At 39.6% G+C, this 26,862-nt stretch overlaps 1 protein-coding gene across 2 annotated transcripts in view; it reads right to left on the bottom strand.

The window, feature by feature from the left end:
* srgap3 (SLIT-ROBO Rho GTPase activating protein 3) overlaps positions 1 to 25,148 on the bottom strand; it is a 57,537-nt gene extending 32,389 nt beyond the window's left edge. The window contains exons 1-2 of one of the 2 annotated variants that reach the window (XM_085161004.1): positions 24,518 to 25,148; positions 7,332 to 7,527 (exon numbers count right to left, since the gene is read on the bottom strand). In XM_085161004.1, coding sequence (XP_085017130.1) covers positions 7,332 to 7,527; positions 24,518 to 24,581 — 260 coding nt within the window. In that variant the 5' untranslated portion in view covers positions 24,582 to 25,148. The remainder of the gene's footprint in view (positions 1 to 7,331; positions 7,528 to 24,517) is intronic. The other variant, XM_085161005.1, reaches the window with a different exon arrangement.
* Between the last annotated feature and the right edge of the window lie 1,714 nt (positions 25,149 to 26,862).

Raw genomic sequence — 26,862 nt, 5'->3', positions numbered from 1 at the left:
CTTTCCACCCAAGCACCGAACACTTCCTACAGGCATAAATCCCAGGCCCGCCTATGATGATTTAAAGCGGTAGTGGACCTTTGGTCTATAAGTATGGTTACTTTTTCCTTTAATATCTGTTTAACTTGACTGGAGCACCAGATTCATGCCACACTGAAATAAATAGTAATTTGCAGTTTACTCAACAGACTTTAAAGCACACAGCTTTTAAAAAAAACAACCCAAAAGCTGTTTTTACATATGAACTCTGCAGAATATCGATAAACCCATGTTTTCTCACATATAGCAAATACTCACAAAATAGCCACGGCTAATATGCTATTCTAACCGTTACAAAGTTTGGTTCTGCAGTCCATGTGTGAAAACATCTGAAGAGATTAGTGCCTGTGAGTCAAGTTAATGTAACCATACATGGCCCAGTGTCATAATGCTCTGAGGATACTACCATGCCCAGCATACTGTTGCTTGCATGAGTAGGGCCGTGTCTTTAGTTAGCTATTAAAAAGCCTGATGGTAGCACAGTCAGTAAAATTATTTTTCTGAGGTCCTTGGCAGGTATTACAATACTGTGCAAAAGCATGAAGCAACACTTCAGCTTTCTCAGCTTGTATTTAGCTTTCAAAGAACCAGACTATCACTCAGGACTTAAGTGATACTTAAGTCCACTAAGTTTTATTTGTTAGTCTTCTTACCACTGACCTATGAATCCCATAAAAATAAACTCAAGGGATGAACCAGTCTGAACTGTATATGTAACAAAAACAGGTTTTAAATTGTATCTTTAAGAAGTTTGTTACTAGCAGCTTGTCATAAATATGTCCTCTGTTACCATCTCTTCAGTTTAATTTACAAAAACATGGCAAAGATAACATAGTTCAATAGGCATAAAATTATGTTTTTTGCACAAATAAGGTGATTCCCAAAGAGTTGCTGGTTTCCTGCACACCAAAGCATGCTGGTGTGCAGAAGAAAACATCTGGAAAGCAGGGCAAAAGGCAGACAAAATAAAGCATCACTGTGCCATCCTGTCAATTCAGTAAAAGTATCCCAAGAAAAACAGACAAGTGACTGCTATCAGTCATGGATTGGGCTCCCCAAAGCCATTCCATGACTAGTGATGACAGTTTGAACCAAAACTTTCAAGTTGGATTAATTACTTCGTAAAATCATAACACCTGTTAATTTCCAGTACAATTCTTGTGTAATCTGGCAGATTATTCCCAATTTGCCTTCCTTAAGAATGGCTTCTGCAGGGCCTCGACATTATTGAAGCACCTTTGTCAGAAAACAGAACAAAAAGCAGCCAACATCCAAAGAAGAGCTTTGATTGCTTTTCAAGAACCCTGGAGAACTATTCCCGAAGACTGCTTAAAGAAATTACAAGAAACTGTCTAAGAGAGATCAAAATATCTTAAAGAATAAAGCTGGTCGTACCAAATAGACTTTCAAGCTTGTCACAATTCTTAAAACTCCGTTTTTTGCTTTATGTAACATCACTGCACCCAGTTCCAATGTCACTCATTCACTGAGTTTTTCAAAAAATGTAGAAGGATGTTTTTTGGTGTGTGAGTGCAGGGGAGGACTCTCAATTAAGGAATAAGAAGGCATGAAAATGGAAGGGCACAGATTTTTAATGTTGTGGCATAAAACCTTGGCAACAAGAAAAAGAAAGCGATAACAGACACAAGATCTCCTTGTTTTATCACTGGTGCCCTATTTTCACAGAAATTAGGAGCATAAGGTCAGTAATTAGGCCTGTGTGGGAGCAGAGCCTGTTAACTCTGTACTAAATGTAGCTCCTCCACTTTTTACAGTACTGAGACACAACCTTCTTCTGTACTGGTTCTACAGAGATATATCAGTCATAAAAGACAGAAAATATTCATTCCTCAATCTCTACGTTTTACCCGCTTCTTGCCAATTTCCTGTAGAAGGATGAATATCAAGTGAGAACTTGCAGGTCAATTAATCTTGAAGGCTTCAAAAGGTTTGATTTTGAATGGCTTCATGCCCTCTGTATTTATACAAGGAATATCATTAACATGCAGAAGAAGGCAAATGATGAGCCCTGACAGTCTCTAGAGAAACAAAGAGGAAGAGGAGGAGGAGGACGAGTGCAGCTTTCTGGCATCCTTTTATATTCGTCTCATTCAGCAAAGCCGTGTCTGCCTGTCTGCATAGTTTTAGACTCTGCTCCCTGTGTGATGCAGGTACATACACTGAGCATGATCTGTGAACAATTCAAAGAGAATGAAGAAGAAGATGAGACACAGTGTCAGTGGAAGTGAATGGAGAAACAAAAAAGAGAGCGTGTTTGGAGAGTATAGCAATAATCCTCTGATTCAAGGATAAAATTATGGCAGGCTGTCTCCTTAATATACATACTCTGAACAAGTGAGTATTGTATAGAAGAGTGGCCATGCTTTAGTCACGGTTGCTCTGAATGCCACCATCTAATCACCAAGAGCCTCTGATGTGTCTGAGCCAGGATTTCCAGAAGGAAGTGTGTATTTATCAAACCAGGACTCAGCTTTATAAAGGCCTTTAATCCGCTCCACACTGCTTGCCTGCTGCTTATCAATGAAACAGCCAAGGAAAAGAAGAAAGTGCCAAACAGCTTCAAAAGACAAGGGACACGTGGGCACATGCAGCTTGCTTTGCCATTTAAATTTTCTTTTGCCCCCATTTTTCAGCACAGCTTAAATATGCTACATCGCTGATTTGCACACCATTTACTTTTGGGGTTTTCGAGGAGACACACTGCCAGCACTTGATAATGCACAGCTGTACAGACAGATGGGGCAGAGCAGGGCAGAGCATGGGGCAGTGCCTGCGAAGAGGACACGGGGCTTTGACAAGACCTGAAACGCAAACTGCAAAACAGCTACTCTATTGATCCGCACACCCAGATTTGCAAAAGCATCACACCAACTGCTGTGCACTGACTACAAGAGATACAACTCAACCTTTTACTCTTTGAACCTCAGACCACCAGAGTAGCCATACTTGTAAAAACCAATGGAACTAAAGTCATTGCTCTAGGTTGATGCTTGTCTGCCAAGCCTGCAAAGCACAATTAAAAAGGTTGTTGCATTCCTAAAATGAGACGAATCATAACTGAAAAGCATCATCATGTTTCGAGGCTTCTCAAAGAGAAGCTTGTTACGAGCACAGGCTGGATCAAAATGTGTAATGCTGAAACATGACAATATCCAGCTATACAGTTTCAAGTTGTGACATCTGAGCGTGACATGAACCGTGACGTCCTTTGAATGAGCAAAGGTCATTACTAAAAGGAAAGCCTGATATACACAAAGATCTCAATAAAGACATCAGACTTTTTTCCCCAGATTCCTCTCAAACCTAATGAGCATACACACAAACTTAGACACCGCTATAATCCCAGCTTCATCTCCACAGCAAGGTTGTTATCCATATTAGTGCTGCATGATTTGCCTTCCTATCTATATCACAGACATACAATATCAATCCATCCTAATTTGATGGGTTACTTTATAAAACCTGTTCATAATTTACTCGTAAACATCTGTCCCATAAATAAAATCAAGTCAACTGTTGTCTCTAAGGATCCAATAAGCAGGGTTTTTCCTGGCTCGAAATAAAATAGGCGGTGACTCCGTATGGCACTAAGCACGATCACTTTGTACAGAAAAGGCATTAAAAGCGTTGCCCAATTTGACATCTATGCAGTTCTCTAGCATCTCGGAGTATTTCGTAAACAAAAATGCACATTGCACATGGTAAATAGAGTCCAAACACTTTAATAACAACACTGGAGGATGTGGGAGCACCCTGGTGAGAGAAAGAAAAGCACTTGCACCCTAACTGTAGCACAGAACACCTAAGTAACCTCTCAGTGTGTCTTTTCACTGAGGCAAATGGGGTAAAGCGCCAGAGCAAAATAATTCTCGGTTGGGTTGCTGCAGTGTAGCCTTAGCTGCAGTAGCTGTAAATCACAGTGGCATTCAGCTTGCTAATGAATCTGCACTGGAAGGGTTCAGCCAGCAGCTGTAGGCAGGGATCCAGGACATATGGAAGTCTGTCCTGGTCAGAATGACGCCATTTTACCGCTGTGTGTTGATGTCCACTAAGCTGCTTATGAAGCATCCCTTAGCAGTACAGCACAAGGTTTCCTGAGCATGGCTTCCTTTGCAATGAAAGATGGTCATCTAAGCAAGGGTGAAAACATTTTTTTTCCAAAAAAAAGTATAAATGAAAGGCATAATGTACATTTCTGTGACTTTGATGTTGAATACTGCATGATTTGTGCCACCAAAGCGGAGGTTTTTTCTCTTTTTTAAAGAAAAACACAAGTGCTCTTCTTGCCCATTTGGTGTTTTAGTGGCTCCTCATTAACTTAACTACACTAAAGTAGAAGGAAAGGCTGACTGAAGGGTGTGTCACGGCTGATTACCAGGATGTGTGGTTGCCCGCCTGCAGACTGGGAGTTCAAGGAAGAAGGTGCGGTAATGTTATAAACCTTTTTGTGTCATTATCAAAAGCTTATGAACTCACTTTGGTTGATGAATGGGACAGTTTGAATTTACTGTGCCCTGATGTGTTTCTGTCTAACGCACACAAAAATGTGTGTGGCCTGAGTGAACCTTACATCCTCCCCACCCACACTTCCTCCGTTAGTGGTTTGTGAGTGCATCAGTTCTTTCAGACAGAGTCCAGAGTATTCTCTAGCAGTTAGTCTAATAAGCTTTTAAAATGTCACGTCTGCTTAAATATCATTTTACTCTAGACCTGTTTATGTCTGTGCAGGAGATCTCTGCCCAGACACTGCACTGAAACACCTGTCGGCTCACCACAAGCAGAAAGCATGAGTAGACTGGATATCTCAGGATTATTCTTCTAACACTTGTCCATCACTGCATGGATCAGCTGTGGAGTCAAAAGGTTAAGCCACTGTCTCGAACTAGCAGTTCTGGTTTTTGTGAGGCTGTCTTCAGAGTAACATACACCCATTCATACACTCATACAGCTCAATTATCCAGCCAAATCCTCATCTGCTTTAGAAACACTGTACAATACTGCTAAAAAAAAAAAAGAACGCACACATTACATGGCCTTGTGTACACAGAGTTACGCAAGTCTTCTGAAAATTAAAAACACTGGTTTTCTGGTTAAAAATTGAAAGTGGAAGTCGAGGCACAAACTTAATCATCTATCTGCAAATCTCAAGCGAGATTAATATATGTATTGCGTATTACATGTGACCCAATACATTGACTTTTTTTTCAACTTTCACACTTTCAGAGGGTTAAAAAACAGGAAATCATGTACTTTTTGCGCAACTACATTTTGGCTACCAAGACCAGTTATACTATCAAAACTGCTGCTTACATTTTAATGCATCAGCAACAAGCAATAAATAATACATCAATAGCATAACCCTAACAGTTTTCACTTTATATAATCTGTTTAAACTTTAACTAGTGATTCTGCTATTAATTATAGACTTTTGCACTTAGTGTGTCAAATACAGGATGTTTACACAATTCTCTCAAACAAGGTTTTCACACAAAAACAAAAAAAAGTTTTTTTGTTAGGCATCATAATTAAAATCAGAGGTGGAGGGTTAGAATATATACTACGCATGTTGGTGCAGATTTATGCCTCAGATCTGCTGGGTTAGTGCTCCCACTACCAAACTGAACAAAGTAAGATTAATATAAATATATTATTAGTGACCCACTGAGCTGACTTGTCACCTTTTTGCACTCACACTTTCAGAGGATAAAAAAAGCAAAACAGGAAATAGTTTTAGTGCAACTACATTGCAGCTACCAAGACCAGTTATATTATTCAAATGCTGCTTACACAGTAATGCATCAATGACATGCAATAAATAATACATCAAAGCATAACCCTACCAGTATTAACTGTGTGAAATCAGTACTTTACCTACTGATTCTGTTATTACTAATAGCCTGCTGCACTTAATGTGTCAAATGCAGGTTATTTACACACCTCGAAAAGGTTTTGACACCTGAACAAAATAATCAGTTTTATTTTTAAGAATCAGGCAAAACACTAATATTTCTTTATCAACTGTTGAGAAATAAACAGACCTTCTTATGGAAATATTGGAAATCCATTTGTGTTGTTCCCATTTGCAAGAATCAGAAGCTAAAATTTGACTACATACTGCGTATGTTGGTGCAGATTTATGTCTGAGATCTGCTGCCAGATCACAGCTGGGTTAGTGCTCCCATTACCAAACTAAACTAAGCTTGCCTGCTCGCCTGAGGTGCTTGATTTTGGGAGCGGCAGAACTCAATTTCATGCCCTGCGTGAGTCATGCACCAATGTGTTGTGGTAATCTCTGGCCAGACGATTCCTTATTTCCTCACTGGCATCTATTTCAGTACTTTCAGAACTTCAAATCTAAATAGGTCAAAGCTGCATGAGGTCTGATTTTGACCTGATGACATTTAGCGATATTTGCCTTTTTTGCTTTTGTACTTGGCTACAGGATTTATAATGTTCCCTCCTGTGACCCGTCTTTAAAAAACACTGGCAGTCACCAGTGCCTCCAATCCTAGTAGATGCATCTATGGGATTGATTTGAAAATCCTACGGTGACTTTTAGAAAAGTTAACCTCTGACCTTGAGGTCATGGTCACTGGGATTCAAACTCATAGATGGTATGGTGATATCAATGTAAAACTCCTACATCGCCTTGTTCTCATATTATCGCATTCACAAACTCTGGTGTCCGCCTGCCCACCCAGCCAATGGGGTAACAACAACACACAATCAGGATAAAAATGTAATGGCTTTTAATTTATTGCTACTCAGCACATTTATGCACATTTAATTTACATTTTTGATAAAAAGTTAGAAAGCTAAGTTCTCATTTATAGTGGCAAGAGTGAACTACATGTAGTATGTCCAACATTCAAGAGTTGAAATCTCTTATGAACTGAGCAGTCATTGTGAAGCTAGAATAATCTGACCTTTGAAGCTGTCATAAAGGCGAAGATTGTAATAAGAGACATTCCCTGACAGCACGTAAACAAATGGGAGCATTCTGTTATATAATGCTGCAATGTGATTAGCATCAAGGAAGGAAGTGTTTAGTGAGAAGAAATAGTGACTTGACATTCATATGATAAAAGAAATAAAGCAAGTAGGTCATGAAATTCCATTTAAATTCAAATCTAACAAGAAGCGAAAAACTTAGACAACATTAAGGAAAGAAAATATGACAGTGCACCTGCTTCCAATCAACAACACACAAAGACTCCAATACACAGAAGAATATACATTAAACAGTACCAGCTATAAATGCTTCAACTCACTTAAACTGTTGGTGTTCTCTGGAGCTGCGGATCTTCGAGGAGAATCTCTCAGCCAGTTTCTCCAAGCTGCGGGAGTATTCCAGTTCAATCTCTGCTTTGCGACGGAAGAACTCCTGCAGATCCTGCAGGAGCTGGATACGTGATTCAGACTGTTGTTCCAGGCATTTAAACTGCTCCACCAGCTGGTTACGGATCTCTGTACAAGAAAACACCAAACAAAAAGGAGTTTAATTGACTTTTTACACACAAAATTAAGGCACAGTAATGTGAAAAATAAGATGTTCATATGACTCTAGGCAGTACTGTAAAAAACTAAGTGAACCATTACTGCTTCCATAGGAATTAAGTGAGTAAGTAAACGATGCTGATTAACTGATTATCAGCAGGAGTAACCACCTCTATAAATAATACGTTTTGGCAGTTTGTTGGTCTGGAGCATTGAGGTGTGAGTTAACACAATCTTCCCCAGAGTGGGTGTGCCAAGAAATTCACCCTAATGTCAGACACTGCAGTGCTCAAAGAAACTAAGCGCTATATCTCATACTCTACAGACCTCAGTTAGCATGCTAAATGTTAAAGTTAGCATGCTGGGCACCTGGGCACCATACAAACACGTCAACCACGAACTCCTCTGTACACCAAAATATTCTCCATCTAAACATGAGGCCTGTCTGATAGCTACAGCTTGGCTAAAACTAGGTTATTTTCTAGAACATCAACCTCAAGAAGAGAGAAAGATTGCAAACCTCAATGGACAGAAGCAACACTCTAAAGGAGACTGGGTGAAAATTCCTCCATAACGATGTGAGAGACTGATAAAGTACATTCATTTGTTGATGCTAAATCGGTTCTACACCTTTAGTGAATAATGAATTGTACTAAGTTTTGACAGGACTCTTTGCAGTCCTGTGTAAAATCTTTTTCTCCTTACTGTATATGTTGAATGACTGCTTTTAAAATTATCCATCTCCATTTTTACTATAAGAATGTAACAAAGTTAAAAGCTTCTGTGACAAACATAAAATTCCCAAAAAACATAACACAACCCAGTTACAGCTACACAGATAATAAAGCACAATAAAACCTTGACTAACCTTCAAATTAAATGAAATCAACAAAATTGAGAAATCTGCTCGTAATAATTAAAAGCAGCAGAGCAGCGGTAAAGAGAGTCAGCTGCGAGAGAGAAGCCAGTAAGTTGACCTGTGTTTATGACCTCTCATGTACATCTAAATAAAACTGATTTAATGAGAAACGCTTCACTCCCCCTCTTGGACAAAGTAGCAACATTTCGCCTCAAGAGGAACACGATGTTAGCGGCCAGACTACAGACCCTTCATGCCGGTGGGAGCCACAAGCAAAACTCAATTCCCCTTTGTAGTGCTGTCATCAGCAACAATGACGCCTCAGCTCAGGAACAGAAAAATGCCTATTCTGTAGAATAAAATTATACTGTTAAGGAAGGAGCTCAAGTAAACAGGATGAATCACACTTGAAAAGAGGAAGAAAACACCACAAACCCATGTGAAACCTTTACTAGAAATCCCAGTTTTGTTGATGCGTCTATATTCTCAATTAACTTTATTTTTCCCCTCAGTGTGATTCAAGAAGCGAGTATCAAAACATGATGAAATGACAGCTACCAGTACTGCTGCCACAGATTTTTAAGCTTTCAAGGTTTCTCTTGTGAATACTTCATACTAACCTATAATGACTAAATAAAGCCAAGAGCCACATTGTGCTAACTTTTGGCAATTAAGATTTTCCACCAATCAAAAGGATCTTTTATTTTTTCTGCATAGAAAATGTGCTAAAAAAAAAAAAAGAAGAAGAAGGAGAAGAAGAAGAAGAAGAACTTCCTAATGCAAGTCATGTCATGTTGCAACATCCCTTATTTACAATATGAGTCACTGCAAGTTATAACCTTTAAAATGAAGGCAGGATGAATCGCACACGTATAGTATCAAAGCCGTGTCAGTGACACTCTGCAGGCAGACAAACTGCTAGCTGAATGGTGAAACCACAGCAGTGACACAGACTGTGTTTTCATGCTGCTGAGGGTGTAATTTGGACAGCAAAGCCCTCATCGTGGATATATGTTGGCTCTGACTGCTGGGGAAACCGTAACGCTGTGCACAGGGAGCCTTTGCTCTCCCTGTGATGTCGTGCCGCCTGGCTTCAGCCTCAAGCGGCATGCTTCACTCTGTGGTTAACCATTGTCCCAGCCCTCCCCTTTATCCAGGGGGCCTCCCTCTCTCTCTCTCAGCAGGGCTTAAAGCTCTGTTTTTAGTGGGAACTGAATCAGAGCTCAGGGATATACAGTATTTTACTACTTCACTTCTGTCAGGAATGCTTTGCCAAACATTCAGTTATGTTTTTTGGATCATATATATATATATATATATATATATATATATATATATTACTTTCAGAAGACAGAAACAGTGCAGAAGAATTCAAGGCAACAAAAAAGAAGCCAGAGGAAAATGTGACAGCAATGTGCGTGAGTGACATCGAGGACTTCTTTCACAGAAAGGGAACAACCAGCTGCAGCCTTGCTTTTGACAGATGAGATTGGAAAAATAGGTCACACCAGAAGTGTGCCCTTCCCTCTGAGAAACCATGAGCAATTGAAGAATTATTCTCTAAGTATTTCCAGCACATTGAGTATAGCTTGATTTGCTGTGGTTTCTTCAAAGAGAAGGACCCTTCTTTAGTTCGCTTCCGTCTGTGAGGTTGGCAAAATTATGTGAATATGTGTGTGCAGTAAATTTAAAGATGCCTTCTTACAGTTTTGAAGACAACGCATTAATATTTTTGCTAGATAGATACATTTCTGTAATATCTGATATCCTTTGTCTTTCTACCATGTAATTGTTGAAAGACTATTCATTGCCCAGATGAAATACTCTGTGACTAGTATGGCACACAAACCCTAATGCTTTCAAGAACATTTACACACTCGAACTGTGATGGCCCTCCTGGCTTGGCTGAACCTGAGGGGTACACCGTGAAGGTAGTTCAACACAACCAGACTGTGTCCGCGTTAGCTGGCTTGACAGAGTTCAAATGCTAGTCGGAGATAACAGGGATCAGATGGTGGCTCTCAGAAGTCTCTGTTAAGCCGGGCTTTCCGCTTCAAGCTCTGTGTGCTCACTCATCATGTGACTCTTCCACACTAAATGACCCCCAAAATCCTGACATGTTATCAATGATGATAAAACAGTGAGAAAAATCTTTAAAGAACATTTAACCCATTCACTGCCTTACTGAGTGACTGGGTTAAATGCAGAGAGGAATTTCCCCACGAGGATCAATAAAGTATACATTATTATTATCATCATCATTATTGAAACTGCGGCACTGTTGCAAATAAGACAAGAGATAAATACTGCAGAAAATCACTAATCTGGCGATCTATCCCGCAGACCTATAGTTTATTTGTAATGTGGCAGCTGCTAATTAGAACTGTGAAAAACTAAACTGGATAAACTTAAAGATTAAAGGTTACTAGCCCAAAGGCAGATCAATGTGAAATGAATTTTATTGATTGAACAGATGTTCCTGGTGTGTGTTCTACCACTTCCAGCAGTGTAGAACAGACGTAGCAGCAGGTTAGAATTAAGAATAAAAACATTTACACATTTTTTTTTGTTTTTTGGATTGCCAGCTGCATTTATGCAAATTTCAGTGATGATGGGATACACAGTTTGCACTGCTGTAACTTTAGAGCTGGGTTTCAGTTGTGATAAAACATGCTGTAAATAAAAGAATTAGAGAAACTGTGGCTCTTCTTGCGAAACAAACCTCTGAACAATAACCTGCTCCTTACCAGAGTATGTGTACCATAAGTTACCATGGTGATTTAGCCAGGTAAGAGGAGAGAAACGTTTGTGACATGTTTAAGTCTGACTTTAAGTTCAACATAGATCACTAACCCATTAATCTCACTTCACAGTACACCCAGCTGCTCTGTGTTCTTCCCCATTTCTCCTTCTGTGTTGTCTTGCAAGTTCCCAGTAGGTGGAGTTAATCAGTTCAAATGGGAGTACATGGCCTGTTTCTGTGGCGCATTTAAGAGCTGGTTATTTCAGACTTTGCTCATCCCATCAGCCTCCACCATGCTATTTGTTTGGCTGGCTTCACCCTGGTTATTTTAGCTTTTGTCACGGTTCATGAGTTGGACCACAACGAAACTATCAATAAATCAAATACTTCTACAGTTGTCAAACAATTCACGTAGAAGTCACATTTGTACTGTTTCATCAGAATAATATTGCATAAATGTATTTTGAGCTGTAACGGCCACCTCAAATGTATTTTCCTTTCTGGCGTGTATGTAAACAGGCTTATAACCCACACACTTTGGTGTAAAAGTGTTAAATATAGATGCCCCACATTCAGTTTAGCTGCTCTGGTTTTCAAAGCATAATTCTTTTTATAGCAAAAATATGACTGTAAATAGGGAAAGCTTTCTTTTCCTAATCATTTCCAGCTAGGGATGGGTATTGATAAGATTTTCACGATTCCGATTCCATTTTCGATTCTGTTTAACGATTCGATTCTTTATCGATTCTCTTATCGATTTTTTTTTTTTTTTAAAAAGGAGAACACTAAGGTCAATTAGCTTAGATCTTTGTTTTATATCTTCTCTTTGAACAAGATAGAAATTTAGGAGTAACATGGCCTTACAAACCCAACAGTGAGATCTTAACAGATCCAACCTACGGCTCTTCAATGGGGTGTCACAGGGTCCCCAGGAAAAAAAATTGTGAATGTAAAATAATAAAATAAATATTCTTCTGTAGCAATTACACAAGAATATCCAGTAATGTCCCTGCCTACAATTAAACACATTCACTTACCGAAAATCGGGGGCATCTGCTGTGGCAAATGGGTGCAAGCCTTTTACCACAAACTGAGTCACTGCTCGGTGACATTCGTCTATCCTGGCCTGAAAGGAGACGCTACCGGTAGACTGTAGCAAGAACTGCCAGCATCTGAGCCAGCCAGACTCTGTCTGTCTCTCTCACCATGGTCACCTAAATGCACAGTAATGGCAGGTTTTGTAATAAGGCAGATCGCGCTAACATAATATGCACTGTTAGTTGATTATTTACCTGCCGTATTAACGGGAGAGGACGTGCAAACGTTACCGCTGCTGCTGGGTTGAGATTCACGAGTCCGGAGCGGAATTAAAAACACGACATTCATTTAAGGTCATCGCGTGTTTTGTGAGCAAATGCTTTTGCATATTCGTAGTGTTTCCTCCCTTAAATGAAATATCTACTTTGCAAGTATTGCAAGTTGCCCTGTTGTCATCCGTTCTCGTAAAGTATAATCAAACTTTTTAGCGTTTGAGCCGCCATGTTTCCTGCCAGGTAAATGACGCTCCGCAACGTGGTGACGTCATTCGGGGCGACTGGAATCGATAAGGGAATCGTTTGCAAAAATGGCAAACGATTCCAAGGAATTGAAACAGTGGGAACCGGTTCTCAACAAGAACCGGTTTTCGATACCCATCCCTATTTCCAGCAGTATTTCTGCTTTTGCTTTTAGAAACTGAGGTGGGGCTCTTCTTCAGACAGAAATGCTGATGATGGACTGAAGCACCTAAATGTAATTGTCAAACTATGTTTGGATAATACAAACAATGGCTGTGGGTTTCTTAAGGATAATTTAGTCACTGTAAGCTTCATGACAGCTAATGATTTGATGACAGAATATATGATTGCATAACTATTTTTTTTCTTGGGAAAACAAGTGTAATTTGGACCTTTTGACCCATCTCAATAACAAGTGACAAAAAATTATTTTTCTCCATTATGCAAATATTCCTCCTGCTGTTTGTCCACTTGCCTCCCATTACCAGACAGCTATAACAGCTATAATCAGGACTACTTATTCCTTTTAAATGCTTCCTTTTGATGTTTTGCAACAGGAAATACAAATTCCAAAAGCTCCATTCAATAGTTCTAACCAGTTACTTTTCTGACATTTGATATTCAGTTCTAGCTGTACTAAAATTAAATACATTAACTTAAAGCATGTTGGAATGAGAATGTTTTCATATGTGCAGATTCATGTATCCTATAACACTGATTCAGTTCAGCTGGACACAACATTTTCTACAACCTTATAAACACTAAAGTTGCATGACATTTGAAACCAGAACCATAGCATAACACTGAGATGTGATATGATATGCAAATTGCCATGACTGTTATATGAGCATGTACCAAGATCCATTCATACCATAGATGGTGTGACAAAATACAAATTCATTTTAGGCGTCCAATTATACAGTTATTTGGTAGCACAGTAACAATGTATAGGAGCTAGAGATGTAGCATATTTGCTAGCACTAGCTAGCTTAGCTCCGTGCCATCCACAGTTTCGGTCACACGTCCGTGAATAGTGATAATATGACTAAAATAGCACACAAATTTCCAACTCCTTGAAACATTTTTAGTACAGTTAACTACACATCAAGTCAGGTTATTACAGATAATTTCATAAAAATGCTCCAAAAGGCACCAACACTACAAACAGTTGAGAGAGCCACTTCAATGATTCAAATGAGCTGAAGTGAAGTTAACAGATAGCTGGCTGTGTCAGCATCCACCTGTCATTAAAAATTCCTGCATGCATAAATTCACATCTTTGCACATTTTTAGATGTTTGACATACATAAAAATTCACCCTCGTAAAAGTTGATTAAAAAAAAATGTTGAATTCTGCTTCGGAATTAGATATTTAACACAGGACTAAGTTACCTTTTGTAGCAGCTTCTAGCAGTCATTTGAGCAATTGTTTTGTATTTCCTAAAGTTGCTACTTGCACATAGAAGTAACGGATACTTTATGTTCCTGACTTCATGATTTTAAGCTCAGGTCCTTCAGAATAGCACCTTCTCGACACTGAAACTTGTTATACACCATTTAGGGAAGGGAACTGAAGCACAGTGAACACTCAACTCTTCACAGAACAGGAAATCTTCAAAAAACAATAGTAGGATGTTGGAGATCCCTGAATTTTGGCCCCTTACAGACAAAATCCTATGCTGGCAGCTATGCAACAACACAGTAAGGGCATCTTTCTAGTAATCACTCTTAGCAACTCTAAGAAAACTCTAACTCTAACTCTCAGAAAAAATGAATCCCAAACTGACCGTCTATGAACAGAATTGTGGCATGTCTGTAAAAAGTTTGGTTCAAATAAAATGTGTATGAAATGATCTGCACCTTTCAAGCTTTTTATGTCCACCGGCTTGTGCTATGGCTATATTACACAAATTCGATTTGTGACTATTTTAGTTCTGAGCATGACATGTATTTAAAGCCCAGATTACGTATATTTTTAATAACATCTGCATTAGAGACATCCTCTAGTTGACCCACTTGACTTCCTGTTGACTCCCTGCACACAGATTACAAAAAATCTATTCAAAGACAGCAATATGATAGTTTTAAAATCACCGGCTTAGCTCTATAAAGATTCCGGTTTCTGATTTGTAGTACTCAGAAGTAAAGTAATCAAAAAGGAATAATGAATTTTTTTCAATGATTCAATAATGGGCAAATCTTGTCACACTGTGACTGTGGCCAGTTTATCCACATTGACTGCACATCAGTTCCAATGTGTTGTTCCTTAGTTAGCCAAAACAACTGGCTGCTCTGTCAAAGATTTACATTTTTATCCACATATCTCAAAGTCCCTCTGATCAGAAATCATGGTTTCTGATGCAACTTAAATATGTCTGTCTCCAAAAGCCAAAACACAACTCAGTGCAAAACAATGACAAAAATGTCCTAAACATATGCATGAGTGTAAAGCTGATCCACATTTAATAGACTTTGACATTTCTTTTAAGGCATCATTCCCTCTGTATGCTAAGCTGAGAACAAGACATCACCCTTTTCCACATAAAATGAATCAATCAATAAAACCTGCATCTCTTCCCAGAACCAGTACAGTACATCAGTGGTGATGCATTGGCAGAGCATTTTACTGCAAGTCTGCCGTTTGGGAGGGCCACGTGACGCCTTGACGCAATGAAGCGGAGATAAAATAGGAGTGCAGTGAATGAGAGGGATTTTCTGCAGAGCATCCTGAGGGCAGCAGGGAAGGATGGGCTGCACAGGGCAGCCAAGTGACTGAGGAGAAGCAGGAAAGACTGGTCATTTCCCTAAAGAGTAACATAACAACTAAAATGTAATCCCACATATAAAAAGTTTGAATGTGAACATGTTCTATTTGTCGTTAATTACAGGCAAGTACATGAGGCAGTGGTAAAATGTCTGAGGATGCAAGAACTATGAGTCTCCTAATGTAATTTGGCTAAATTATAGATTTTAATGAGCCTCAGAAGCTATTAAACACTTTGAAAATAATGTCCCTGGGTGTTCAGATCACCATGCAGTAAAACACACACAAAAATGAGACACACACACATAGACATCACACAAAGGCAACTCTGAGCCAAATTTCTCTAATCCCCAACTCAGCGCCGCAGTATCTGGGCTCTACACAGCAGAGACAAATTTGTGTGAAAAGAACAGACAAATGCAACCCTTAGACAGACCTTATTTCACTCTATCTGTCCCACACACAGAGTCTCATAATACAAGTTCCAGTCGTTGAACTAATCCCCCTTTTTTCTGTTCTGTTTTAATCCTCTAATGATTAACACAATTTTGGATTCACAAGGGCATGCTCCCAGTGTCAGCACAGGTTCTTCTCTGTATGTCTCTATCTCGTCTGATTTGTCTCCGGCACAGACAAGCTGCAGCACATGTCCACAAAGATAAGACAACAGGAGCTGAGTCCAATCAATGGCTGAGGAACTGATGGTGTATCCTACAGCAAGATGTCACTTGTCAGTCGTCCTTCCTGATTATCTGCTGGTTTATAGTATTTTCCACCGGATATTTTGTCTAGTAAAGTAAAAATCAATCCAGCTCTAAAGAAAAAAATCTATCAAATTACCTCGTGTCGTGCTTTTTTTTTTTCACTACATTTCATTATTACAGTCAAATGCTCCTCTGTGCAAATCAACGTTTTCTATGCAACAATTACTAGATATAATAACTTTGTATTTGAATGGGCAGAATGTCTTTTTTAACCCTTCTGAAACTGAAGAAAACACACGATAACAATAACTGTTGCTTTATAAAAGGAGCAAAGAAAACCATCCCTGGCTTCCTGTTCACGCTCTAAAGACTTCTGGAAATCATTGAAGACTTCAGGGAAACTGAAAGCTTGAGGAACACGCCCTCTCAGAGTCGAGCTGTCTATCATCTGCTGTATCCATGATCCATCTCTGCAGGACCAGGCTGAGAGGTGTTGCCATGGCAACATGGGCGTGTTCCATTCCCTGGGGAGACGCTTATTGGAGGAAAGGTGGGATCTGATGGGTGTGAATAGGTGGCAGCATTGAATGAAGAGACACGTGCGAGCTGTGTGCACTGACAAGTGGAGAAAATCTGAAAATGAAGTTGATGAGGCAATTTCAAAGAGTATTTCTAAATACAGTTGAGACAATAGGCAACTTAACCGATTGGAATCTTCCAACATTACCGAGCTTTCGTTGGATGGTGTGGGCTTCTGAGGCAAACACATGAGTGTATTGCATTTCTTTACTGGCTGAAACTGAGAGTGGAAGACAAAAAAAAAAGGCAGAACTTGAGAGGAGATGTGTCATCTATTTTGGCCTTTAACTAGACTCTCTGGTGAGCCACAACCAAATAAGTCCCTTTTTTTTTTTTGCAAGTTTCAGGTCAAAGTTCTTGAGTTATTTTGGTGTTTCACTGTCAAGACATCAAACATGCTACAATCACAGAAAAACATCAAGCAATACCTGCATTTTTATTTTTATTTTTTGCTCTATTTGTCTAAAGTGACACAGCAAATAACAAAACCATCTTAAGACAGTTCCTGGAATAATCACACAATTTAATCACTTGATTTGAGTTCAGCACATGGATTTTCCTTGTGTTCATTATGTGTATGAATGTGAAGAAGAGCTGTCACACACTGATCAAAGCTGTAAAATTTTCTGGTACTATTGGCGGTGAATCGCCATAATTCAAATTGCAATCTGCAGCAATGTATGACTTTTTACCCTATAAATGATTATTTTCACTGTCTGTTGCAGTTTGGTTAGGTATAGGCAACAAGAATAAGAATCAGAATCATCTGTATTTGGCCAAGTTTGCACACACATACAAGGAATTTGACTCTGGTTCACTTTGTTCACTTTGCGGTTCTAAATGCCCATAAATACACAAGGAACACATAAATATGAGGAGAAGACAAGAAATAAGAAAAATATAAGTTACAGAAAGGCTTAAGGAACTGTACAAACTATAACAAACTACAACTGGGCATGGATGACAGATTAAAACACAGAAATAATATTATATTTGCTTTAAAAATAAATTTCCAAGGTGGTCTGGGGGGACTAGTCCCCTCTCAGAGGTCTCAAAAATATTCATTTCATGAGAACTGAAACACATGAGTTTCATTGTCTTGCTGGCTATTATGAAAAAAAGATCAGTATGTGCTCATGACCTACTAAGAAATAGGTTGAAATTAGTGAGGGTCTGCACATAAAACCAAGCCCTAAACTTAATGTCTGAGTTTGGGAGTGGTGGTCAAACAAAACAAACTATTTAAAGATAGTTTAGTTTAATTATACTTTAGGTTACCAGGTTAATTAGTACTGGAAAAATATAATACCAGTAGTTGCAGCCACAGTTTTGTGCTTCTATTAGCATGTGAAACTGTGCCACTTATGCTGCTACAATCTGTTAGCTGGAAATAGGTGCACTGTTTAATTATCTCAAGTCTGCTGTGAGACATGTGCTTCACCAATATGGAATAAAGTTATCTAACAGGTCCCAAACCTGCAATGGCAAGAACCAAACTAATTACTTCATTAGTGACTTTTTCAAACTTGTTATTTTTACACAAACTTGTTTCTGCCTGTTTCTAAGGTTACTGTCTCTTGGCAGGAAGTGCATGTTGAAATTTTTCTTGTAAAGACTACTGCTATCAGCAATAACTCACCTCTGGAACAGCAATGCGAGTTTACAAAGTGACCCAAACACACCCAGTCTCAGCATTCACACCCTTCTGACTGCCTGAGTTAGACAAATGGGAATTTTTAAAATAGGAAAATAAGAGCATTGAAATTCTGCACGCAATCGTCAAAGATCTCTAAGACATGTTTGTGTCTTTCTGAGGGGGGCGACCGGCATGACAGAAAATAGAGGACAAACTGCAACTACAGTATGCTTTTATCTCTCAAAAGCAATAGTTGTGCATTGCTGGACTCGTATTGAATCAATTGAGAAATGAAATCATGCACTGACTGGCATCACATTAACAAGAAAATTAACCCTTTTTCATGTTTAAATGGACCTTTGTCTGGTTCATCAACACCATCGTGAACTGAAAAACTGTGGGACAGCAGTGAATGATAATCTTTGCTCAGAACATTAGGCATTTTATGAAAGGCTGATTATGTCTTCTGTGAAACGGACAGAGCAAACTCTCAGCTAAACGAGTGGCAGCTGCATTCATCATACTGAGCTTATAGAGACGAGAGACGAGTCAACAAAGAGGAAGCTCTATAGCAGCTCTATAGCTGAACGCAACACAAGTGGACAGTTTGTGCTGAATATTGTACTTCTTACTTATGGACACAAATAGAGTGAACAACCAAAATTATGCACTGATTCAAATTCACAGGGTTATATACAATTACTGACTTCAACAATCTGTCATTACAAACAGACTTTTGCATTATTCTTAGTGTTGTTTGAGGTGCATATACTATCCAACAAACGTATGAATGCACAGCAACTGAAATACAATGCATGGGGTTAGAGTGTAACTGCTACAATAGCGTGTTTTTTTTTTCATTATGTAAAACAGTTACTGTTTTGCATTCTCACTTTCTATATTGTTTTGACACCCACGATGTGCAATAGAATCTCACAACACATAATAATCATATGCTTAACTTCATGCATTTCACATGCATTTTGCCATGATAAAAATTATACTTAAATGTTACTAGCGTCATTACCATAAGTAATGCAACAAATAAAGAAAATCTCAGCTTTCTTTTCAGGTTTATTCAATAAAATGTTGAAAGGATAAAACACATTTCAGTCAGATGCACTATTTACAAATGATTTTGTTTCCATCTGCAGTCATTTATATATGTGGCAGCACGGCTTTGTTCTTCCACGAGCACATGTGAAGTAGTAGGTGGATGTGGGTTGCAAAGCAGCTTGCAGGTACACAGCAAAAGCAGCTTAAAGAGAGCGCCTTTAATGAGATAGCTCATTTAGCTAACATGGCCCGTCACTGAGATTAGCTGATTCTATAATCATGGCTAAGATTGGCTTGGTGGCCTGCCATAAAAGAATGTTGCAAGATTAGTTTAAGGAGTAGTGCAGTGTTTTGGAAATCTGTACAGTAAATGTAAACTAAAATTAGCACCACGCTAACTTCTCTTAGCTAAACTGTCCTCCCAAAGAATATCTGATGTGTTAATTAATGAGTAGTGACACAAGTGTGTATATTTTGTTAGTTTTGAACAGAACCAAGTTGTTTCCAGTTTATGTGCTAATCTAAACTAGCTTTATACTTAGAAATAGAGAAGAGGGTACTTTCAGGTGCTCCCTCATTTCCCAAAGGGTCACCACATCACAGAGCATGGACCTGCGTGTTTGATTTGGCAGACTTCCTCACATAGCCCATTAAGCCAGGCTTGTGACCCACACTAGGAGCTTGTGACCTCCCTGAAGCTGGGTTTGTGATCTCCTGTTCGTCTGGGGATCTTAACACTACACCAGCATACACAGAGTTGTACAAACCATCTTATCTAACTCTAAACAAGAAAGCAAATGAGCTGTGTGTTTGACTATTCACTGCTACTCCATGCAAACAAACCAACCCCGAATGAAGTCCAAGATTTATTGGACCACACAACAAACAAGCTGTCCCACACAAATTTTATTCAGCCTTAATATCTAGTGGATGTTTTTTGCTCTGCAAATGCTCAGCAGGTTTGCCAAACAAGTGGGCAGCTGGAGGATCCTCAGCCAGTGACTCAGTGAGACCATTTCTTCATCTCCCTACATGTGTGTTTCCACCCTGCCACACTCATGCTACTCAGCAGGGTGCTGAGAGGTAACTAACCAAATCTAAGCATGATGACAATACACTCTGATCTTCAGACTGACGAAAACAATACACAAATGCAACAAATTCAGCTACTGCAACCAGAACAGTGATTTGTATCTCACTCAGCAGAGAGCTGTCTGTGGCCTAGGGCAATAACAAACAGAGACACACCTAGTGTCTCACATAATTCTCATCAGTGTTTAACCAAAGCAACACTTCGGGGTTCATTAGAAGGTGCTTCATAACACATGGCATACTGAAGTCTTATTTTCACACAAGCGGTGAAAACTGTGTTTTATAACAGCACATGTGTTAATCTGGAAGCTAATTGTTGACCTTAAACTGCCAATAATATGTCATAACACCTCACAATTACACACATATAGGTGTGTGATTACCTTGCTGTATAGTGCAATGCAGTGCTTGATTTGTAAATGAGGCACACAGGTTTGTGCTCTGCAAAAAACACAGAAAAATATTTCAATCTTTGGTAAGCTCCATCACATTCAAACTCTACTTCCTCTCAATAACACTTCACCATCTCAGCATTGGTGAGTGTGTCCGTGTCTGAATGCCCGTTCAGTGTGTGGATGTATTGTCAGTAATGAATCGGAGGCTTGTGTAAGAGCAAGGCATTAGTTACTTCTTGGAAGTGACTACCATCATACCATTAAAAGGTTAAATATGAAGCTTTGGATATAAGCTACCAGACTGAGAAATCAAATGAAACTAGAATTAAAGCATCACGTTTCTTTGCCTCCGCAAACCAGTCAGGTTTCAGTTTACATTCATGCCCGTCCAGACTAACACGGCACATAAGAGAAGACACTGAAAGAACCTCATTAAAGGCAGTAAGTGAATACATGTTTGCTCAGTGAAGCTGAAGATGGCAGAATACAAAGTTGTAGCCCCATATTACTCAACATGCAAGTGAATCTTTTTCATAATTAATTCTTTCTCAGGTTAAGACCAAAAAGGTCAAACCACCAAACTACAAATCAGTTAATCCTCGAGTGCATGAGAATATTAACCAAATTTGAAGAAAGTCCTTTAAACCATTTCAGAGACATTGTGTTCAAAACTATTTGATGGATGGACGGGCCGACCAAAGAAAACAAACAAAAAACAATACTGTCACCATTGCAGACATTCAGAGACTGTCCATGCATGAGTTTAAGCTGTTAAATACAAGAAGACAGCATTATTTAAATGCACAGTTTGATAAATAAAGGCAACACGGTAAAATGCACTGCATGACATCCAATTAGTGATTTATTACAGAGCTGGATTTTGGGAGACACAGGACCTGCTACCACTTCAGTCAAAGCACACACAAAAAGAAAGAGGGAGAGAGACAGCGCGAGAGAGAGAGAGAGAGAGAGTAAACACCAGACTAGTTAAATAAAAATGAGTCACGGTGAAAACAGTGCTCAGCTGTTGACTTTCAATTTTTGGCTTCAAAGCTATTTCATCACCACCTTCTCTCTGGTAAGCCAGCTAATTAACTCATGATTGTCATGACTGCAAAGCTTTTAAAACATACATGTATATAAAATAACAGTGGCTCAAAAGTGTAGTTGTTCACATGTTTGCTTAACAAGCAAAAGATCCCAGTTTCATCTTGGGAGGAGGCACAAACCCTTTGGGGGTTGCCTTGGGAAGGGCGTAAAAAAAAAAGAAGCTGCCAAATCAAAGGTGCAGAGCTATCCGCTGCAGCGACCCATTGTGAATAACGGAGCAGCCAAAAGTAGCCTCTATGTGTACATAATAACAGACAAGCATGGGTTTATCCCCAAAGCTGCCGTTGTAAATGTCAAGACAGCTGCTGGTGATTTAGCCCACTTCACAAACTGCCTATAAAACTGGCAAACAGGAGGAAGAATAGCTGCAGTCCAGTAACCACACGGCAGTTAGTTACAAAAGTCCAAACTCCTCAGTAAATGCAGTGTATGAACCGTCTCTATTGACATGCTAATGCAAGATCTACCAGCTGAACAGCTTGAACAAAGTGAACCCCGTCTCACAGAAGTCCTTCAGAGGCCTCAGCTTTGGCAGCCGGCCTCAAGGGTTGTCAAGAATTCATTAATAGCAGGAGTTAAGATTTTAGCAAAGTAGTTTGTTGCACTCTAACAGATTAACTTTTGATATGACACGCCAGCTCCCTGCACCGGTCACATTTAAGCAACCCCAGTACTGATCCACAATGAACCTACTGATGGGGTTTCTTCTTTGTTTCTGAAGCCAAATGATCTTTTTGTCACCCATCTATAAGCCCTCATACATAATAAAGCAACCCCGCCATCGTGTTATTAACCCATCACTGACACTCTGATGATCTGGCCCCTTCTGCCATGTACACATTAGCCATTAAGCAATAACTCAGAGTAAGACAGGAGCGATTTTCAATCTGAATTTCATTACCGTGCGCTCACTGCCAGGTTCAGCTCATAACATTACCATTGTTGTGAGGCGGTGTATGTCAAGAGCAGAGCCCTCTCTGTCTGCAGACTATGATACACACCAGCTGTGAATGAGAAACAAGCAGCATTCATCATAAATTAACATCCTTCCTTCTCACGCAGCTGAAAGGCCCCGTCTAATTCAAAGAGGCAGCAGACAGGGCAGCAATTCTGTCACAGTACTAAACTGACGCCTGAATTATCAGAAAATGTCTTGGGTAAAGAGGAAAGCAAGAGAATCAGATAAGTGCTCAGTTGTTTACAGACAGTTTTTTTCAATGATCAGCCAAGGCCACAAGACAAAAGAATAAAAAACATAATAACAGTAAAAAAGAGTTAGAAAATGGTTGAAAGTAACAAAACAAATAAATGAATCCGCTGATCCACTTTCAACACCATGTGACAAGTGTAGATTCTCACACTTAGCATCCAGTGGTTCAAACAGGTACACGACTGAAAGGGTGATCATCAGACATTTAGCACCAGTGGAACCACAGAGAGTGAGAGTGCAAGCAGTGAGCCTACGGCCTTGAAACTGAACCCCAGAGTCAATCATGGCCAGCACCCTATGCTTGTGTGCACAATTGATGTCTTCATTCCTCAGCTATTTGCCCTGGTTATCTGATTTTTTTCTCTGATTTTTTTTTAAAATTATTAAATCAGGATTAAATGGTACAGAACCACTCCAAAACCAGCAGAGTCCATCTGAGCCTAGGTGTCACACAGTGAGAGAAACACTGCACTGCAAATGCTAATAGGCTTGTGTTATAGTTAAAGAGTGCCGGATGAGTTTTAGATAAAGGCTGACATGCAATCAAAGAGCGTGTGTTACCCATGTTGTCAGGTGAAAGCAGTGAGTCAAACCATAGGCACCATCAAGGAATCAAAGGCAAAGCATGGGGAGGGTGAGCAGGTACTTATGTGCATTCAGTCTAAGCCACCATGTCATCATATGAGATTAGCCTATAACACACAGAATATGGATTTATAATATATAACCTACTATTCCTAAATATTAGTCTATCATCCAACCACAAACCACAACAAGCCAAACACAGGCTTCCCCCTCAAGAATCTGAAAGAATGAGGTGCAATAATAAAAGCAGTCCAACCTCCATCCTTTGCACAGGGATCATTTTACCCAGCAACAACAAAGCGTGCAGAACCTGGACCCTAACCACATGATGACAAATTAACATTCAGCTTACAGACATCCCACTGGCTGGTGGTGAATTAATGACAGAAGCCTTTGCACACGGGAGAGAAGACTATAGTCTGCTGCTCTTGTCATTTACTTGACTGTCACGGTTTGCTTGTTATCTTGAGGGAGAGGTCAATCTGTGCTATAAGGTTTGCAATATAAAGGATATTGCTTTGATTTTTTTTTTTTTTCCATTTTAAAAAATACAAATAAAGGAGGGAAGGGGTGCAGGGCTCGAGCCAATTAAAACTGGCTCGTGGAGAGAACAGAATCGGCGGACAGACAATCCGCACAGAGCGGACACAGGCATCAGATTCACACCGCACCTTTCACTTGGGTCTCATATTCCGCTATGATCTCCTTGTCCTTTCTGAATCTCGTGGATGACATGATTCCTCGGGTTATGGGGTTGAGCCCCTGTCCGTCGACGACTTTTGGGGGGGTCTCTGCAGTTGATCTCCGACTTGCAACGTTGCAACGCGATCCTCCGTTTTTTTCTCCTTTGTTTTCTAGTGACCATGCATCGGTAAGGGTGAAAAAAAAACCAGTAACAATGAGGCTCAGTGCTATTGTATCCCGCAGTTGTATTCCTCCAGCTTTTTAATCACCCTATCGCAGAAATGACAGTTGAGCAGCAGTCCGGTGTTGCATTCTTCTCTCTGACTGCTTTCTCTGCTGCCAGGAGTCCTCCTTCTCCTGCTGCTCAAAAACTCAAAGCCTTCAGCAGGGTGAGAGAAAAACACACACACATACACACACAAACGGACTGAAAACTATAATAACAACATGATGAAGGGGGCAAGGAGACGCCTGAAGGTTTCCAACAGGAAAGTCCTAGTACCTCCTGTGTCCAAAATAAGCAGGCATGCGTACCAAGAGCGAAGCAGCCACACACAATTCAGACTGACAAATTGCGCTGCAGGGAAACAGGAATTTAAAAGCTTGTCACGTGAGCCCCGTTCACATTATCAACCATCCCTCCTTCCTCTTCCACCCGCCCCCTCTCTCTCGCTCTCTCTCTCTCACACACACGTTTATCCACGACTTCAGGAGACACACATTGGCACACATTAATGTTCGGAAAACAAAAACTATAGTTTTAACCATTACGTCTTTGCTTTAAAGCATGTCTTTTCCTTAAGAAGAATGGAGCTACCCCCATAATGTGACTGTGTAGTACTGACCATAATATCAGTAATACGTGGAGCTGTGCACACACACACGCGCGCACAAAGCAACGTTTCCATAAATTCAAATCTTTATTTCCTGGAGACCTCACTATAACTACTTCTGCCTACTTCCAACCCTGCAACCACACAATGGTTTATATCCTCAGAGCATGAGCAGCCTCATTCAACCACATTTGTAATCCACGCACCTTCTTTTTTCTTTTTTTCTTTTTTTTTACCGTCAGTTATTGTTGTTCTGTTCTTATTGCTCAAACATTTGCAACACAGAGCATCATTATCAACACTAAAGGTGTTCCACCTTCAGGCTCCTGTTTCAGTTGTTCCCACAGCTTCAGTGCTAACCTAACCAAGCAATCATCAATTATTCGCCATTGGCATGAAAACCTCATATTTTTATCTCTGCACTACTTTCACCATGGCTACTGTTTAAGAGATTGTAAGAGTTAATCTTTGAAATGTGAGAAGCCTGGTCCTTAAAGGGCTCAATAACACATCAGGACGGCACTGATGTGGTACCTATAAATGAACACAAGCCATTAGCTGGTGAAAGCAAAACTGTGTTGCCAGGATGCATCCTCCCGTCCGTGTTAGTCACGTTTAACCTCTTCTTTCTGATAATTAAAGATAACTTTGACAATAATGGCATCAGTCACAACAATATATTTAGTCTCCTAAGCCTGTGAAACATCAGTAGAAGCAAGAATAAATAAAATAGGGGAGAAGAAATGTTAATTCTTTGTAAAGGAACAAACAAATATGGTCCAAATTTATTCAGTTTCTGTTTTTAAGTAAGTAATGCTTGTACAGATCCCTGTGCCATGTCAGTGTTGCAGCCTGTTCCTTGCATTTGTGTCATGAAGATAAGAATTGTGACAGAGACTGAGTGTGTTTCTGACAGACACTGTCATTTGGCTCTGTCACTGTTTATAACAGTTCTGGGAACTCAGATTGTTGTCACCTTAGCTATTCTCGGTTCCTAAGAACCAGGCTGCGTGACTCACATTGAAATGGCATAAAATCGGCATACTGACACACTATACACCTCTGCATTTTATTACCATCTGCAGTTCACAGGCATCAGTATCATGAGCTGACACTTGACAGATTCCAGATCTACGTTCTGCCACATTTCAAAACACAATCATTTGATTTTTAAGAAGAAAGAAAGAAAGACTTTTTTCCCCCTGAAAGTGAGATTTTTAACTTCGTTATTGCAAAATGATTCAACAGCAGATGTTATTAACCGCGTGAGGTCCAATCCAAATCTTATGCTATCAGAATATATAATGTTGTTCTGTTTAAAAACAGTTCTTCAAAGTCTTAGCAATCAGGGGAAAATAATTCTCACTGATACGGATCAAAAATATTTATTTTTCATCAAAAAACAGCTTTTTTTGCCTTTTGCTTGACTCCAAACATTGGGTTTTGGTTAGAGCTCAGTGCTAGGGTTTTCGTCATCAGTGATGACTTACATCCAAGGG

The sequence above is a fragment of the Neolamprologus multifasciatus genome, chromosome 5 (assembly GCF_963576455.1).
Source record: "Neolamprologus multifasciatus chromosome 5, fNeoMul1.2, whole genome shotgun sequence".
NCBI classification, from domain to species: Eukaryota; Metazoa; Chordata; class Actinopteri; order Cichliformes; family Cichlidae; genus Neolamprologus; species Neolamprologus multifasciatus.
This window is presented reverse-complemented; position numbering and strand designations above follow the sequence as displayed.